An 18,158-nucleotide genomic window follows, 5' to 3' on the forward strand; every position below is an offset into this window, starting at 1 on the left:
CTTTCCCTAAACACTTGCATAGATGCGCTTCCACAAACAGGAACCTGGTTTAGATAGCCCTGGGGTGTGGCCAGCCTGGCCATTTGCACAGCTTATGTGTTTCATTAACACCATTTGAGGCTTCTAACTGAGAAGAGAGTGACAAACTGTGTGAAAAGTGTTAAGGAACATACCAGTATGATTTCTTATAACGCCTTTTCATAGTCCCTTTTCAGGATTCCAGTACCAGATATCACTGTCAGATTGTTCTGAATCTTATGGGTATGGATTTCTTTTTATTATTGTTATTTTTAGTATTGGTATTTTATGTGGCAAAAGGTACCTGGGGAAATTCTGGGTGATATTTATTCCATACTTCATATTTCTGACGTGTCAAGGCTACTACTCCAGCTCAAGCAGCCGTTGCCTTACGTTTTTAAAACTGCAGACGACTGCAGCTGAACGAGCGATTACTGTTAAAAATTATTAAGTTTATATCTCCAAAGCATTTTGCATGCATGGACTGAGTTTACCCTTGATATGCACTTGTGACTATTGTTATCCCAATAGTCCCCATGGGGAGGTGGAGACAGACTGGAAGAGTGAATTTCCCACATTCGCACAGGAAATTGTCGGATAAACATAACTGAAGCCAGGAACGCCGTTTCCAGGCCCCGCTTCGTTTCCCAATCTGACAACAAAGGACAAGAACAAGCCATTTTTGAGGCGAAGCCTCAAGGAAGGCAGTCAGAGAGGTGTGGTGGGGCAAAGGCTTTCTTAGGGAGAAGCTTTTCATACCTATTTCTGTGAACTGGTCGTATTTGAAGGTTATACAGACGGCAGTCTGTCCGTAGGATTCCCCAGTAGCTGGATACTCATAACCATCCTCAGGGGTGGGAGGGAACAGGGGCACGCTGTGAATCACCCAGAAGCCTTGTGATTTGTCCAAGAGCAGAAATCCTGTCAAAGAAAAGTTATTGCAAATGAATTAAGGGGGGAAAAGCCCTGAGATGATACATCTGTGTCCTACTTTGCATTTGCTGCTGCAGACACCACACTTCAATGTGTTAATGTCTACAGTAAACTGGCTCTAGAGTAGATTAATCGATTATAGGAGACAGTAATATTGTATTAAAATTGCATTCCTTCTCTCCTGCATAGCCTAACTCAAACTGTCACCACTTTTCTTTCGAAAAAAATATCTTTTCAAAACCTTTTCTCTTTCTCTGCTCAAATGTTATCTTCAAAAAATCTGATGATTTAGAGGCTGTGACCCTCTCCCCACTGCTCATTTTCCTTCCCTTCATATATTCACTGTGTAAGGGAAAACAGGCTCTGTTGACACCGCGTCTTCTTCCCCAGACCAAATTCTCCTCCACGGGGAAGCAGCAGAGAGACGGGCTGTGCCTCCCCCTGCAGCAGGGTGCTCCGGGGAGGAGCACGGCTCCCGAGCCGTCTCCCTATTGCTGCAGCCTGGAAATACAGCCCTGCAAAATATCTTCATCCCAGAGTCAGGCTGGGCAAACCCCATCTGCTTCCTCAAGGGAACATTTAGACCTCCACTGAAGTTTACACTTATTTGAAGTCTTGCTCTACTTTAACTGCATACTTTAGCACTTCCATGATCTTGGCAGCAGTTTCTTGCCCCAGAGAGAGAGTTTGGAGGGGTTTATGTTTAGGGTGCCTTTCCCTTCACATCTTGTACCACTGTTGCCATTAGGTTCAGGACGATGTGGTCTGTGCTCGCTGAAAGGAGCTGGATGAGTTTCAACTCTTGAAAACAAAGGGTCCATAAGCCCTAAGAGTTCTTCAACACGGCACAGGCATAGCAAAACCGAAACAGAAGCTGCAGCACGTATAACTATACAACAAACCACGCATCATGCGAATCATTCTCCAGTTTTGCTTTAGGCAGGAATTTTAGATATGCAGATAGACAAACAGACAAGTAGATGCTATCCACAACTTTAGGAAGGAGAAAATAGTAGCTTGGGACTCTCCCTGTACCTTTGGTGTGTCCTCTTTTCCACCCATCGGAGTCTGATCCAGGGACCTCATCGTTGTATATCGCATATGCAATGCTGTTCCTCTGCAGGAAAACACACATTTCTGAAACATGACATTCAGTAAAAGGAAGGCATTTAAGTGAACATCTGTTGGGAACAGAAAAAAGAACTCGGGACTTCTCTGTGTGAACATCACGAGCCTAATCCTTCTCCCAGTTCAGCTGACACAGTCTCCGCAGAAGTGACAGTAAAATAAACCTGAAGACTCAGCATTAGGGTCCCGGTTAATATAAAGTGGAAGTTCTCCCAATCGTTGCAGTAGCCCTTCCTTAAGAGGTCGAATATGCTCACTAAGACAATTTACATGGGTTTATTGGGCACTCGCTTGCAAGGAAGTGCTCCCCCCCTTTTTTTTGTGCCTCTCTCTGATTTAGCAACCAGATCCGGTGAAAATGTTTGCTGAGGAAAAATAGACAAGTGTTCTTATGAAGGACAAGCATGAATACTTTTTTGCAAAATATTTGCATATGGCCACACCTTATTCCCCCTGACTAGAGAACTTCAAAGGAGCGGCGACGTGTTTCCCCTCCCAATGTACTTTGAATTTGTAAACAGTTTATTACAATTACAGCGAGACCTGGGATCGGACAGTTGATCGGATTGCCAATATTTGACTGACTTCTGGGAATCTCTTCTACATAAAAATTAATGACACCCTACCAGTAGCCCGCAGCAGACATGCAAAGACACACCCAGACTCCCAAAAACACTATGTAGATGGTAAAAAAATAACTATAGGCAGATCTTGCGGTAGTTTATAATCGCTTCACACAAATATAAATGAGGTGTCTGACTGCAGGGGGAAAAAACAAGGCCTAACAAGCAGCGTATCACTGTGTCTGTAACAGTCACCACCGGTCCTGGTCTGAGTTCACAGCCAGTTCACAGCTTCAGACGTTGCTCAACATGAATTGCAGAGAAGCCGCCAAAGGGACTATGTACCAACGCTCATTTTTTTGATGGGCAACGCTTTAAGTGTGCGAAAGGCTTGACTAGAAGTTTGAGGATAATTTATAATTGTAGCCAAAACTGCAAATAATCTGCCCAGCTGTCAAGACACTCCCCTTGACGTGTTTTAGTAGATCTAGTCGGTCAGGTCCGCCCATACCTCTACGTGCTTATTTTGGCTGGTTTAATTTCATTTGCATGTAATATCAAGTAAGCGTACTAACAAAATGATAATTAAATGCCACTTGCCTTGGATTTGTACGTCTCGTACAGCTGCTTCAGTGTTTGTCCCAGAGCACCCTGTGTCATGTTGACGAGGTATTTACCGAGCTGCCACTGCGGAGCCAGGGCGTCCATGTACATGTATTCCAGCCCCAGCGTGGGAATCTCTCCTTTGGCATGTTTCGGCAACTTGTAAAGAGCAAACCTGCAACAGTGAAGAGCAATTGGGTGTTTTTTACAACCATCCTGTTTGACTGTGTAAATCAGTATCTCCTTCCCAACTGAGGATTTAAGAGAAGGGTGACTCCGGGGATGCCTACGCTGGAGGGGGACCAGTGCCGCCAGCGTGCGGTGTGGACGTCTCAGCCTCGGGAAGGTGACCCGGCGCAGGGACCGGCACCAGTTCAGCAGCACAGTACCTGCTGCAGACAAATTTGCTCTGCTTCTTCGCAAGCAAGGGAGGCTGATTCAGCACCAAACTGCTGTCGCTGTGGCCAGACTGCTGTTGGTACCCTGAAAGAATTTGAGGTAGCCCTGGTTTGGAGTCCTGTTAAGCCACCAAATCCCTATTGCTTCTGGTTCTGGCAGAGAACCTCAGGTCCCAAACTCAGTCTGACATTCTCATGGTCAATCCAGGCACCTCTTACCAGTACATTTTTATATTATATAAATACAACTTTATATGAAATAGATAAAATTATTTATTAAAATTATAAAAATGCATAATGTTATATTTATACATATTAAAACCACAAAATAAGTATAAAGCCATGTGATAATGTTGTTCCAATCCTACTTTTCATAATGGACTCGCACTCTGCTGAACTGTTGCAGACTGCAAACCATTAGCCAGAAACACAAATCTTTTCAAAATTGCGGAGTACTCAATATTGTCAGTAAATGGCTTCAGTCATATTAATGTCCCTGATGAAGTAAACAGGTTTTCCCAGTGCACAAGTCCATGGGATTAATTGCAATATAATTAATTGAGCCACTTTCTTTGAGTGCTGTACTTGAGTAATTTGTTATTTATGTCAACAATAAGAACTGAGTGGCATTATTTTCAATCCTATACTATTTACCAAAAACGCAGGCTGACTGTGCTTAACGCTTCAAGTATATCAGGAGGCGTGAGCCTTGCCCAGTTGATTTACAGTCTCAAACTGGTCAAAAAAGGCATCCCCGAAAGCAAGTAAGAAGTGGTAGGAAAGCACTTTGCCAGAGGAACACTTAATCCGTGGGAAACGTACATGTACACGCAGAAGAGAAACACACACCACTGGTGAGCCTGGTAGTCCACCTGCATTGCCACTGACTGAGTGATGTTCCTTAAATATCTCAGGAGAAATTGTTGCTAATGACAGATCACAGAGAAGAGAAGGAAGTGATTCATACAGCAAGGCTGGGGAGAGCTGTCCGTGCACGAGGAGTCACAACAATCCCTTTATTTGAAATGAAGATTTGGAAAGGACTAGCAGTAGTTACAGTAGTACAAGCTGATGAAGGAATTAGCGTACGAAGCCTTTCCAAACTGCTTTGAAATGTATTGGAAGATTTATGCTCTCGGGGTGTTCACAGCCTCGCATCTGACAACTAGGCGTTAGCAGGTATGCTTACGGAAATGCTAGTAGTTGAGCTATCAGTAAATTGCCTGCCAGTTCCCAGTGGATACATGTTTTGGCCCTTTCCAGAAAGCCAGCTGAGTTTACTAGCAATTAAAGTTGTATAAAAGTCTTCACTGCTATTTGTGCACAGGAAGTTTCTCAAGAGCTTAGGCATTTGCGGGAGCAGACTGAAAGTTATTTTCCTGAGAACCAAGAAAAGGCAAATCGGCTTATATCCGATTAGCGTTATCACATTGTTTGCTTGTGACTGAACACAAACTTACTACAAATAATCACATCTTTACTTCTTCCCCCCATCCCCGCCCCCCAAAAAAACCCAAACAGTGCGCATCCGTGGCTTCAGTCCTTGGCTCAACACTTCTCAGAAAGCGGAGTTTGGGCTTTTACTTGCATGAAAAGCTTCCCACAGAATACAGTGAGTTTGGATGAACAAAGGAAAGACTTTCTACCCTCCTTAGAGAGCCGATTCTACGGCCACTTGCTCTGGTAGCCCCCGTACGAGGTGCAGTGGAGATGGCGGGACGAGCTCCTGAGTGGAATGAAAACACGGGGGGGACTTTTGCCAGCGCAGGCACTGCGTGTGGGTAGGAGCGGCGGGCACGGCTGGGGAGCGCAGGTGGGATCAGGTCAGATAAGGCAAGTGGTTCCTCCGGTTTAGTGGCAAATGAAAGGGTGCGTGAATACTAATAACGAGTAATTATGGAATATCGCAGGATGAAACCACTGAGTAGTAGGAACTCACAAAAAGCTCTTGCTAACTGAATATAAAACCAGCAGTGCTGTTTGTTTGAAAGGGCATCGACATCTTTTGGTTAAGAGGAAGCTTTTCTCAGCAGTTTCAGTTCTGCTTCTCCTATCAGCTTCACAGCAACCAAATCCAGAATCAGGCAAAAGCTGAATATTTCTTGTCAATAAACTAAGATGACCCCTGCAGATAGGCAAGTTTCTCTTTCATTTGATCATGGCACATTGGAAAGGAAATTCCCCATGTCCTCCCTGCTAAAATTACAGAAGAAAACATAGTTTTCCCTGTGCAGACCCCCCTGTTCCCGTCTGGAACGGGTCCCACGTCACCGGTGTTCACACGCATGGCGGCACAGGTGAATTACTCCTAGTCACAGCTTTGAAAGAATTTCTCAGAGAATTTGGATACAAAAATTGTGTTCACTTAAGAAATAGATGGTAAATGGGGTTTTGTTTTGATTTGTTTGTTTGTTTGTTTGGGTTTTGGTCTGTTTTTTTTTTTACCTTTAGCACACACAGACTCATTCTGCAAGGAATAATTGCAGTTTGCGGAGAAATGAAATTTGTTATACCTTTAAGTCAGGTAGTGGCACCAATTAAGAATCTGGCTCCTGAAAAACTCACATTATCCAGAAGGGCCTTGGCAAGGGTGACAAGTCACAGGGAAGGACCGGACCCTCATACGTTTGATGCTATGCCAATAGAGAGCAAAGCCGGCTTTATGCCCCTGCTTGAGCAGCCTGCCTGCGGTGTGAGGAGCCCCTGCCTTCCCTGCAGTTAGCTCTGTGTGCAACAGAAGGGATGTGCAAGAATAGCACCTACTTCTTTATCGCTTGTACCCGAACTAATCATCGTTCCATGAGAAAGTCACTTTTCTTTTTAAATCGGTTGATACTTATCTCTGAGAGGCTTCCGTGCTCTTTTTTAAGAGCCCTCATTTCACTTTTTAAACCTGGGTTGGTTATTATGTCATTATACTTTGCGCCTTTCATCTTCAAAGCGCATTAATCCAATTAATCATTTAATACCCAAACCCGGGCTCACTGCCGGCAGTGGGACGGCACCAGCTCCAACGCGCCGGCAGCTCCGGCGGCGGGGAATGACCTCTGCTCCTCAGACACAGGGCGCGGATGGCGCGTTCCCACACTGCCGCCCCCGCCCTGCGCCTCTCCCGCATCCCTCTCCCGCATCCCTCCCCGGGGCAGCTCAGCCTCCGCTCCCCTCGGCGACGGCAGCAAGGGGACAAGTCCCACCACGCTGCTGTTCGGGTACGAGCGACGAGGCTAAGGGCGAGATAGGGACGTTTTCCCCGCTCGGCACAGTTCCCTCCGCCAGATGAGCCACGTGCTGGAGCCCAGGCCCGGGCCGGGCACCCCCGGGGCTGCCGCTGGCGAGCGCAGCCTTGGCACCCGAACACAGGTTATGCTCCCTTTGATGATGAGACATGAACGCCGTGTAAACCGGTGATTATTTTGCAGTTAGTCATCATGCAGTGGGGTGGTTGGTTCAGTGAAATGAAATCACATTTCAATACCTTACCCTAGGTTTTCCAAATGCAAAATTCAGCTACTACTCACAGGCAAACAGGATTAAAACAGCGATCGCTATGCGTTACTTCTCAGTGATCTGCCTACTTCACGCGGTTTAATCTCAAGTGCTATTTACTCACCCAGCGTTCCTCCCCTGCGCGGCATTTACTTACCAATCGACTGTCTCTCCGTCTTCGTTCCTGCAGGAGATCTCAGCTGCCCACAGGGGCACGGAGGAGAGAAGCAACAGCAAAGCAGGCTGAGCCCATGCAGATCCCGCAGGCATTTTGGTCTCTCGGCTGCACAGGGCGAGCGCTGAGTAGGCTCTAAAAGGAGAAGTTGTCTTGCAGTAGCTGTCAGCTCCCGCTGTGCGCTGCAGTAAGCACCCCCTGGGCGGCTGTCCGGGACGGCAGAGCCAGCCCGGGAAGTTGGGCTCCCGCTGCAGGGACAGCTGTCGGCAGCGGGGCCAGGGCTGCCGGGAGCCGCTGCTCAGGATTTCTTTGGGCAACAAAATGGCAAAACGACAGTTGTCAGGTTATGTTTTTGAGAAAACTTACCTTCGTATTTTAGGAGGTAGCATTTTGACTATTTAAAATAGTCACGGTATTCTGCTTTAAAAAAAAAAAAAAAAGAAAAAACTGCAGATACTGAAACCCTTTTTGTTTTCTTTTTAGTGCTGCATGACTGACACATGAATTTTTTACAACTATCTGAAAAAAGCTCGGTGTTCAGACAAGCAAAACAAAATCATTTCCATCTCACTACTTCTCCATCCAGCCCTTGCAGCGAGCACAGCCTTTGCACCGTCCCTGCAAAGAGGGTTTCTGGTGAAGCGCTGAGCCCTGCCCGGTTCTGGCTCTGGCGGTGGGGGCCTTCATTTGTCAGTGGGGATTGAGCCCGCAGCGACTGACAGTCAGAGAAAGCGCTCTGATCTCTGAGCCACAGTAATTTACTTACAATTAGTTCATTTTTTTTTTTAATTATCTTTTAAGTGCATTAGCATTTCTCTTAGGAAGAAACACGTCTGAATCGAGCAATTTTACATCTGATAATCTTTTAGCAACTCACACATAAAAAGCTTCAATTTATATTTTGGTGTGTAAAATATTCTTTCTCCTTCCTCATTATGCTTACATTAGAAGGTGCTGATTTACATTAAAAGATGTTGATACCAAGTATGGGATTATTTCAGCCTCAGGGAAAGTCTAGTGCAACAAGCTCTGGATGTTTTAGCGTAACAGAAATCCTCACAACCTTCACGGTATTTTGTCTCCTTTCTGGTATAGCCTCTCCAACACTGTAACAGATGTGTAAATCGGGTGTGTTTGACAGAAGCAGGATAACACCGAATAGGGCTTAGCGCAAACAAAACCAATGATCCCAGAAAGCCAGGATTTTGGAGGTGTGGATCAAGACCTGAATTTTGCTGCTCAGACTCACTCCTATCCCTTTTGTGGGAGATCATACCTGTCACGCAGTTCTGAGGAAATGCTTTCGACCAGCCCAGCTCGGTCTGTCTTTTCTTCTTGCTCTCGGGAATTGCAACGTGCATAGAGGGGGTAATAAAACACACAACATGCCAAGAACGTGACAGCTGCCTCCATTTTCTGTTTGGGACTTCTGCCTGCTTACAAAGCAACCTTCCCACCCCTCATGGAAGAGTTGCTTCGATACCCACTGCTTCCACTCGGCCTCGGAGCAGCAGGTCCCCGCGCCCCTGCGTGCCTGACGGGGGGCAGCCCTGGGGACACAGAGCGCTCACTGGGCTCTGCCTGCTAACGGGGGGCTCCGATAACTAATCCTCTGCTAAAGGATGCTGACCGTACTTTGCATGAAAACGGAGAGGGCTCAGCGCACCGCACATGTGGAGCCTGGCAGCGGCTGTGGGAGCCGGGAGCCAGAGGAGTAGGAGGCAGTGAAAGTCTGTTCTTGGTGCCAGGGAAAATCGGGAGCTTTGATCTGGAGAGGCGCCGCCCAGCCTGGCAGAGCCGGCCCTGGTGGAGTGGCTGCGGGGGGGGCGGGGGTGAATGCTGCCTGCCCTCTGCACGGCTGTACCTGCCGTGACTGAATGCCCTGGGACACTCTGGCTTCAGAAAGAGATGGTGGAGGGAAGACTCAGTGAAGGTCTGTATTGTCAGGGCTAATCCAAAGACGATGAACAAGAGAGACTAGTTCACTGTCACTCACGTTAAATGATCTGCCCCCCATAAAATGTTAAAGTTCTATCGCAGCTGCTACTAATGCAGTAATATCTTCCTAAAGCATTTTTTCTTCCCATCAGGACTTTGCAATTTATAATGGAAATATTTTCATCACAGGTAACCACAGAGATAAAGGCCATAAACATCGGTTATGTTTCATTGACTCAGCATAACTCAGGCTTCCGCTGAGTTCCTTTACAACTGTCACGTATTTTCTCTGCAGATCAAGGATATAGAAGTCCTCAACTGTGAATATGGCAAGAACACAATTAAGTTCCTTCGCCTTCATAGAGAAGGGAAGAAGCACTTTGTTAAAGAAGTGGAAGTGTGCACGCATCTCCGGCTGACTTCTGCTCAAGAGTACCTGGACGGAAACAACTCTCTTGTGATACCTACTGACACCATAAAGAACATTGTCCTTGTGTTGGCCAAAGAAAATGGGGTATTTTTTATTTTTTAACTAGCCTTGCTGTTTCTTATGACTTCGTTTGGAAGTGTTTGTTATACTAACTTTTTATTTTCAAAATGCATCAAAAGAATCTCTCCCCCCATCGGCACGTCACACTGGCACTAAAGTCACCTTCAGTGATTTGGGAGAGAATTTTTCCTCCTCCAGTGCTTATCCTGCGGACTCCTCTTTAGTTTTCCAAAGCCTTTTTTTCCTCACAGAGCTAGCAGTATTTTTTGTAGATTTGTCATATAAGATCCATCTTTTTTTTTTTTAATTTAATAGCACAAAATACTGCATTATTCCTATATAGCACTTTTAAACAGAAGGTGTCAAAGTATGTGAGACTTCTCTTAATTCTGTTGACTGTGCTCTTACCTCCCTCAATTGCGTCTATCGTAATGACAATCTGGAGTGCAAATTCTCTATCTCAGTAATGAAATCCCATCTTTAGCCTGTAAAGTTTAATCAGAATGTCGCTATGATTATTGCAGCATTATATCCTCAAAGTGTAAGGCTTCTGTAGCAGTTTCTCTCAGTCCAGGGACTGCAGCTCGCTATACCACAGAACGGGAGATTTTTGATGTGACTCTGTAGCTGCTATTTGCAGCGTATGCTACAGGCTGATCAAATGAATAGGCACAGTGCGCAAAGCCAGAATTGAGAGAAATCTGTATTTTTAACAACATTGATCCTTCCCAAATATTCACAACAAACAGAACAATCTACTTTTGTACACGCGGTAATTGCTTCTTTCTAATAATACCGTTTGCTGTCTTAGATCCCAACTTTAGAACAATTCGCTATAGATATCTGCAAACACTTCATGACAACATTTTGCCAAGTGGCGTACGTCAAAACCTATGTTCAAGAAGTACCATGGCAACGTCTACATGAGGTATCTAAAATACTAATACATTCAGTTTGTTTATGCTGGAGCCGTTTGTCACACTCTTAGTTCATGTTTTCACGTTAAGATGTTATTTACTGCACTTTTACTTACATGTCTGCTCTAAATTGCAGAATGGCATTCCCCACATCCACTCGTTTATATGCGTTCCTGATGGGATCCGCTTTTGTGAAGCTGAGCAGTGCCGAAATGGTGAGAAAAGAATTTGCAACTTCCCCTACTTCTCTGTAAATATTTCTGCCGATGAGAGATGAAGATGGCTTTAGAGATAGCGAAAGGTGTTACAGGGCTTACAGCATAGCCAAACCTCTCCAGAGGTCTAAAACAAAGAATATTTTTATAGCCTAATTTTGCACTCCTTCATCTGAGACATGGCTGAAAAGCTAATATGTAGCTCACATTTGTATGTATATCCTAAACATATACTAGTTACAACAGCACATACAACAGAACTGCTATGTATTGTCACAGGATTTAATAGCCTTCTGAGAATGGTCTGCTCACTTTTTTACATTATACTATATTCTGCAGTCTCACTATTATCATTACCCTGTAGAGAATATACCATGAAGCCACACTGCTGTTGGCCAATTGCCTAGTTTGCAGTTATTTTCAAAACCCCGTCAGCATGCCTTGGTTTTGCTTCTAAGAAAGATGCAATTTCATTGCTGCAAGTCAGGCTGGCTTGAACACTGTGAGCACTCAGGCCTACGTGCAAACAATTTTTCACATGAAAATACTTCAGGGTGTGCTTACTGCTTTTGCACGCCATGTGTAAACAAAGCACCGTTTGGCTTCACTAAGAGTTTTGTGATACTTAAAAGACATAGGCTTTCAAGCTCTACTGTCTGTCCATAAATTGGCATTCCAAAGGGAATGTAAAAATTATCTCTTGCTATGACTCACAACAAGAGCGTGAGTTCAATCTCACTGTGTTGGTGTTTCATTTAACCCGTCTCTCAGACTACTGGGAACTGAGCTGAGACCACTACATTATTTCACACAGCGGCTTTAGAGGTTTTAGGCATTAGTTTGGTATCTATCTATTACTTTCCTAATGTAGCCCGGAACTATTTCCCATTCTGCCCCCTCTCCCTATTTTCCTAACGTGTCAGCGTTAGGACCGGTGGCAAGACCAGTTTCACTTGCACACAGGACACAAGTTCTGAAAGGCTCATTTGAGCACCGTCCCTGTGTTCCCCTGCTGAGAGCAAAGAGAGAGCCCATACAAGTCTCCAGTGCCTCTTGGCCTAATCTTTTTTAATGTTCCTAGTCATGTTAACTACTGCTGTATTTTTGGCAGCCTCAATAGTATTGAGGTTTCTGGAAAATGTTAAGAAAGAAACCTGAATAAAAAAAAATTGAAGAAAGAGGGTTTCTGCTTTCTTGAAAAGCTGCTGCTCTTAATGTACAGATTGAATTACATTTCTCATCACCTTGAAAATTCAGCATGAAATTCTGCAATTTCAGGTTCTACACAAACAAAAAGCCTTTAAGGCTTACTGAAGAAATTGCCTTTCCTTCTTAGTCTTCCCTTCATGTAGCCTTTTAGCTGTTTCTTTAGGATTCCCTGCCTAGGTGAACAATAACCAAAGAGAAGATTTTCAAATCCCTTTTATTTTTCTTATAAGAGAACCTTCTCTATCTTTAGCATCCTCCTATGCACCTATCAGCCAGACACAGAAATTTATTTCTCAGTTATTCCTATCTTTCAACACTTTTCGCATCATTAAAAGAAACCTAGTGAGGCTTAATAGAATTATAGGATTATTTTTTGCCATTGTATCGGCTGATAAAAGGCTCAGAGTTTTTTGGAAACTGAAAACATCACAAGTAACTTAGCAGAGTCAACATTTGACAACTGAAGACAGCACAAGCGCAAAACATACTGAAAGCACAGCAGGGGCTGTTCACCTCGAGAACTTTGGCTAGGCGTTACACTCCCCAGTGCGAGTTTCAGGTCGATTGCTACAGAGCCAGCCAATCAGCCAGCCGTTCAGTAGATCATTCATTGCAAGGAGCTCTTTCAAACAAGGCTATGTATTTGAATATGAGATAAATATATCTCCAGGTTTGCTGACAGTATCTGCATTACATTAGTACCTGTGTATTACAATCTTATACCCAAGCAATGAATTCATCAAGATCTGAACAAACCCCGGAATATCATGTCTCTTCTTTAGATTTTTTTTAAAGCTTCAGTAAATAACAGGGGGATGTAGCCAAAGTTATAGACACACCTCTTTGGACTCTTTCAGAAACCATAATGAATGTAAACAAGAGAAGAAATAGATAAAATGCAGTTTTGATAATTTCCAGTGACAGAGCAGTTTAAAAAAAACAAACCTCTAAACAATCATGTCCTTTAGAAATATCCATCACAGTGGAATTATTTCCAGTAAAAATTCCTGCTAAGACACAGTTTAAAGACAGTCTGCCAGTCTTCCCAGCCAAAGGCAGGATTACTATGCGCCAGACGTATTCAAGGATTAATTTTGAACTCCCTAGTGTGAGCACCAAGAGCAGCACAGAAACTGCGGCATGGGCTTCAGCCAGTGACTATCCGTACAGGCTCTGGATAAGCCTGCGTGCCATGAAGTTTCTCTTTTCTGAATCAGCTTTTTCAGTAGCTCTGGTCAGTGAAATTTTCAGTTACCAGTTTAGTGTGCTCTAAATACCTGACTGCTTGAAATTGTTTAGCTGCCATCCAAAAGGTTTGTCAGAAGACTAAGTTCAGGACACAACTGTTTGGTCTTTAGAGGATGATAATCCACCCATGCAGCAGTGATCTACAACAGCACATTTTATAAATAGCGGCTAAGAGCAAAAACACTGTCAGTTTGAACCTGTGGGTGGCATCTGTATCAGCGCCAGTTCCTGCTAATTAGCTGAACTGCAAGGATTTGCATTGGCTCCTCGCCCTCTCGTTCTTATGGATGCAAAGCTCACAACAGGCTGGGTATGTAAAGCGAGTTTCTGACTGAGGCTCCAAGTCTTTGTACAGAGAGTTTCTACACTCGTCTACATTGTTAGAAAAGGCTTACCTCACCTCTCCTGCACTCCGCAGCCCTAGCAGCCTCTTTCATTTCCCTTAAGAGCAATTAGTAGTCCCTGAACTGACATCAGTCAGAGCCAACCCTATGCACGTCCCGGCTCCAAAGAGGTGAGAGAAAGGGTGTCCTTAACCTCTCTTTGACTGCAGGTCACTTGATGGGATTCTCTGCTTTCTAGATTGAGATCTGATTTCAGTAGCTTCTGTCTTGTTTCTTACCTTTCTGCTAACATCAGTGTACAGAAAATTTTTAAAAGTAGCTAGGCTTGCAACAGAAGCACACGATGAGTCCTGGAGAAACCGCTTCACGGCTCTGGAGCTGTCACTGCCAGTGTGCTCCAGAGGTTTCTTTCTCTGCCTGAAAAGGAGCTCATATTGTCTCGTATTTTTGGATCACAGGTCCTCTGGTTGTTTTTGCCGGAATTAAAGATCTGAAACTCATGAAGACAACACAGTCTGGATTTGAAGGCTTCTATAAGAATGAACACACCACGCTTCCTGAAAGGAACGACAGGATTTTATGTGGAGAGCTCTTCTGCAAATGGTCATACGGCGAATGCAGAAATTTTGACTTTGATTGCATATGGTATATGTCAAATCAAAAAATATTTATTACCTAATCTATGATCCCAAAGTCCCGCTATACAATACAGCAGATGTAAGAGCCAGATCCGCAGTTGCTGTGCACCGGCCACTCTCAGATCTCAGAGGCGGCGCTAAGCCCCTGGCACCAGGGGCGAGAGGCACGCCTTGGGGGGTACTCCTCTCTCTGATGGTGCATCAATGGACAGTATTTAAATGGACAGTTCAGTGTTCAGTACAGAACACTTTAGGAGAACGAGCTAACAACTAATTTGTTAAATACTTTTAGCAAAACACCTATTTGTGAATTATAGAGCTGGGGGTCTGGAATTTGGAAGTGACAGGACAAAGAAATTGTCCTTCCATGAAATCCCATGTGCTATGTATTTGTCAGAAAAGACAGAAAATTAAAAAAAAAAAACAAACCACAGTAAAACATTATGGATCTAGATGGAGACAGCTGATACAAGGTTTTGTAAGAACCTGTGTTACCTCTAGGAACAAAATCCGTGAATGTATCCTTGAAGCCTTTTCTGGGCCACCCGACTGTGGGGAATATTCACCCTCTTACCAGAAGACTGTCAACCGTATCCAGATGCTCGTCCTTTCCAAAGTGTCACAGGTATCTTCTTTCCTCCTGTCAGTGTTTTACTTAAACAATAATAAATGTTAATCGGACCACTGAGAAGACCCAAATGAGCCTATCATTTCCTCTGACAGTTCTACGTAAGACTGGAAACTGTTTGGTGGTACAGCTAGATGGGCTGAAAAAAATATGAACACACCGAGAAGTTCATATGCTGCTCCCCGGCTGTGAACATAATGGGGGAGAAAATCACTCAGTGCTTGGCAAGACGTGAGTGAAAGTGAAATGGGTGCTACAACATCGTCTACATGTTCAATAGATTGCATTTTATCAGCTGTACATATGGGGGGGTGGGGGACTTGCATTGCTTTTCTTTGCAGTGAGTGAAAAGATTGCCAGGCTGTTGGCTGAGAAGGTGCCCTAATTCATTGTCTCATCCGTTTTCATCGCTTCAGGTACAGGTCATAGAAGTCATCTTGAACAACATTTTTTATAATGTCGTCGACATGAAGAATCTAGGCTTGATCAATGACAAAGAAGTAAGTAAATGCTCCAAACACAACTCGCCTGAACTCTTTAGAAACACTCGGCCTTAAAGCATAGCAGCAGTTCTGCACAGAACAGAGTTACAGGGAGCAAACTTTCCCCCCGGCCCCAGTGAAAGCTCCACCTTACCTCTAGAAGAAATTTACACCGATTACAGAAGAAGGATAATTGCCTTATTGTGTTGTTGATAAAAGCTAAAGCAGCACAGTGGAATGCTTTGGAGATCAAAGGGATCTGTAACGGAGACTACCTCTGCAAAATCATTCCTGTTTTCTCCACTGAATTTGACTTTTAGTGATAATGTCAACCTGTGCAGTTTTAACCAAGCAGAATGTGTCATGGCTTCCTTTGACATAGCCAGGCAGTGTGAAAAGCTAGCCACTATGGCTCTTCTTTCTGCTCCATTGGCAGCACCACTGAGGCCAGGGAGCATCCCTGGTGCAGTGGGGTTACAAGTAGGTCAGCTAGGCCATAGGCTAACCCTAGGTGACAGAAGACCAGCACTCTAAGGGAGCAGTGAAGGCATGTTTCTGTAGCCATTAGGAGCCAAAACAGACTGGTCCAATAGTGGACAAGGTGTAAGCCTGTGGTCAGGCAGAGGGTGAGGGATGTAGGGGATGAGATGTATTTGCTCCTCCCTCCACAGCTGCTCTAGCTGCCAGCCAGGTCCAGCTGCAAGTCTGTTACGTTATCCTCACATGACACAGAGAAGCTGGGTTATTCAATTTTGCATCAATGGTCTATAGTCTGTTTATGCTCTAGCCTCCCTCCCTAAGTCTTGTGATTCTGCTGCCACCCTATCCTATGCTTGCCCTCCTTCAGGTGGACATTATAGATCCACTTTCACTTGAGATAACACCAAAATCTAGCATTGATATTCATAAGGGAAGGGAAGGGCCTGGGCATGATTTTGAGAGGAGGTGAATAGCTGCAGTTTCTGCTGTGACGGCGCTGGTACGTCCCCGTCTCAGAAATGACATCTGTGTTTGTGCTTATCCCCCCCAGGTTCTGGTTCCAGTGGAGACTCCCTATGGCTCCTGCACTTGCACGCTTGGCAGGAAGAAGTTCTTAGAAGCACAAGGGCACATGCTAAAAGATGAGAGGCAAAGTCAGTTTGGACTGGCAGCTGCCCAGGGAAAATAAACCTCTTGGCTACATTCACATCTCCCTGATAAACTTAACAGTACGGCTTTCCTATCAACGTATACTCCTTATTGGCCTCTTCCACTGCTGACTACTTTTCCCTCTATGAACTCCTGGGGTTGGGATTTCTGAAGGACCCTCAGGAATTCAGAAATCGAAGTCTGTCCCTGAATCTCAGTGTGATTCGCAGATTAAAATCCCCTACGCTCTTTTGAAAATCCCAGCTGGAAACATTACAGTCAATTAATTTTTAAAGTAGCTATTCCCAGACCTCTTAATGAAAAAATTAATTCGATAATGTCTGTAACATGCTTTTGACATGTAAAAACAGCAACTCTGTATATTCTATTTATTAATGTTCCGTCAGTAAAATGCATATACAGGCACGAGACCAGATTTTTCATTGACGTTAACCTGTCATGACCCCTTGATGCCACACTGATCTACAGGGCTGAGGTTCTGACCCAGTAACTGAATAGGGAATCAGTCAGACACCGATTCTTTGTGAAGGAAATGAAAAAAAAAAAAAGTATCATATCTCCTTTGTGGTGTGAATAGTTACAGCTGTTAACTAATTTCTCTGCATGTATTCTGACTGCATGGCTGCTGCTGCTACTCGTCAGGCTATACAGTTACTATATAATTACTTTTATATTAATCACTGAGGTGTTTGAGGTTTTGGGCTATCTCTGTGACATTAATTAAATAGTTTTCTTTAGTCTAATAATCTCATCATGACTTCTAAGCAGGCAAGAGTCAACTTAAGTAACCCTATTACTTTCGGGAGGGGCAGGGAGAAAGCTAGACAGACAGACAACGCGTATCTTACTTCAGTTACCTCAGGTGATAGCTTTGAACATAGAGATAAAACTATCCAGCCAACAATTCTCATCGGGCATACTGCGGCTACCGCATTTGCAGCCGAAGTCCTGCCCAACTTCTGACAACTTCTAACCACCGCTCTCATTTTCTCCGGGCGTCATTTTCACAGACTCCGTGTGACAGAGTGCAAATCCAATGGGCAGTGCCCAGAGGTACTTCTGAAAACTGCAATTCGGTTGCCTTTGCGCCTTCCCAGTTTAGGCAGACCCGCAGCATTCCTCTGGGTACAATCATTAAATTCATAGGCACCGGAAACGAGGAACGTGTCCTGCGCTGTGCGACATTTTGAGGTGCTTTGCAAGATAGGAACTTGCCTTGGTGAGCAGGACATAACAGATGCAAAGGGAAGACACTGTTCACAAGCCTGAAAACCAACAGGACAAATGATACCACAGAGTCAATCTGTCCCAGATATGCTGTTCTCTGGTCACTAGCCAATTCTGAAAGTTTTATTTACAACACACTTAGCTTTTGCTGGGGACATTCTTTCTTACCTTGTTAGATTGTGTTGTATTGTACTTGTGGGCTTACATCTTGCTATTTCTGCTATTTTTAGGAGCTTGTAATTTATTAATGTATCTTTTAAGGGCAAATAAAGAGCAACATCAAAAAGCAAAATAGTATTTGACTGTTTACCAAATAAGAAATGAAACCATTTACAACTTACATATAAACGCAAACACTAAGTAAGAGAA

General features: G+C 44.2%; 2 protein-coding genes across 2 annotated transcripts in view; one reads left to right on the plus strand and one right to left on the minus strand.

Annotated features, from left to right (window-relative positions):
• The window catches only part of DNASE2B (deoxyribonuclease II beta), a 9,913-nt gene extending 2,514 nt beyond the window's left edge, over positions 1–7,399 (minus strand). The window contains exons 1-4 of the mRNA XM_009333808.1: positions 7,287–7,399; positions 3,243–3,420; positions 1,987–2,068; positions 778–939 (exon numbers count right to left, since the gene is read on the minus strand). Coding sequence (XP_009332083.1) covers positions 778–939; positions 1,987–2,068; positions 3,243–3,420; positions 7,287–7,399 — 535 coding nt within the window. The remainder of the gene's footprint in view (positions 1–777; positions 940–1,986; positions 2,069–3,242; positions 3,421–7,286) is intronic.
• The window catches only part of LOC103925216 (uricase-like), a 25,496-nt gene extending 8,915 nt beyond the window's left edge, over positions 1–16,581 (plus strand). The window contains exons 2-8 of the mRNA XM_009333897.1: positions 9,538–9,756; positions 10,544–10,660; positions 10,786–10,864; positions 14,124–14,310; positions 14,805–14,928; positions 15,348–15,431; positions 16,444–16,581. Coding sequence (XP_009332172.1) covers positions 9,538–9,756; positions 10,544–10,660; positions 10,786–10,864; positions 14,124–14,310; positions 14,805–14,928; positions 15,348–15,431; positions 16,444–16,581 — 948 coding nt within the window. The remainder of the gene's footprint in view (positions 1–9,537; positions 9,757–10,543; positions 10,661–10,785; positions 10,865–14,123; positions 14,311–14,804; positions 14,929–15,347; positions 15,432–16,443) is intronic.
• The last annotated feature ends 1,577 nt before the right edge of the window (positions 16,582–18,158 follow it).

Source organism: Pygoscelis adeliae, unplaced genomic scaffold (assembly GCF_000699105.1).
Source record: "Pygoscelis adeliae isolate BGI_AS28 unplaced genomic scaffold, ASM69910v1 Scaffold10, whole genome shotgun sequence".
NCBI classification, from domain to species: domain Eukaryota; kingdom Metazoa; phylum Chordata; class Aves; order Sphenisciformes; family Spheniscidae; genus Pygoscelis; species Pygoscelis adeliae.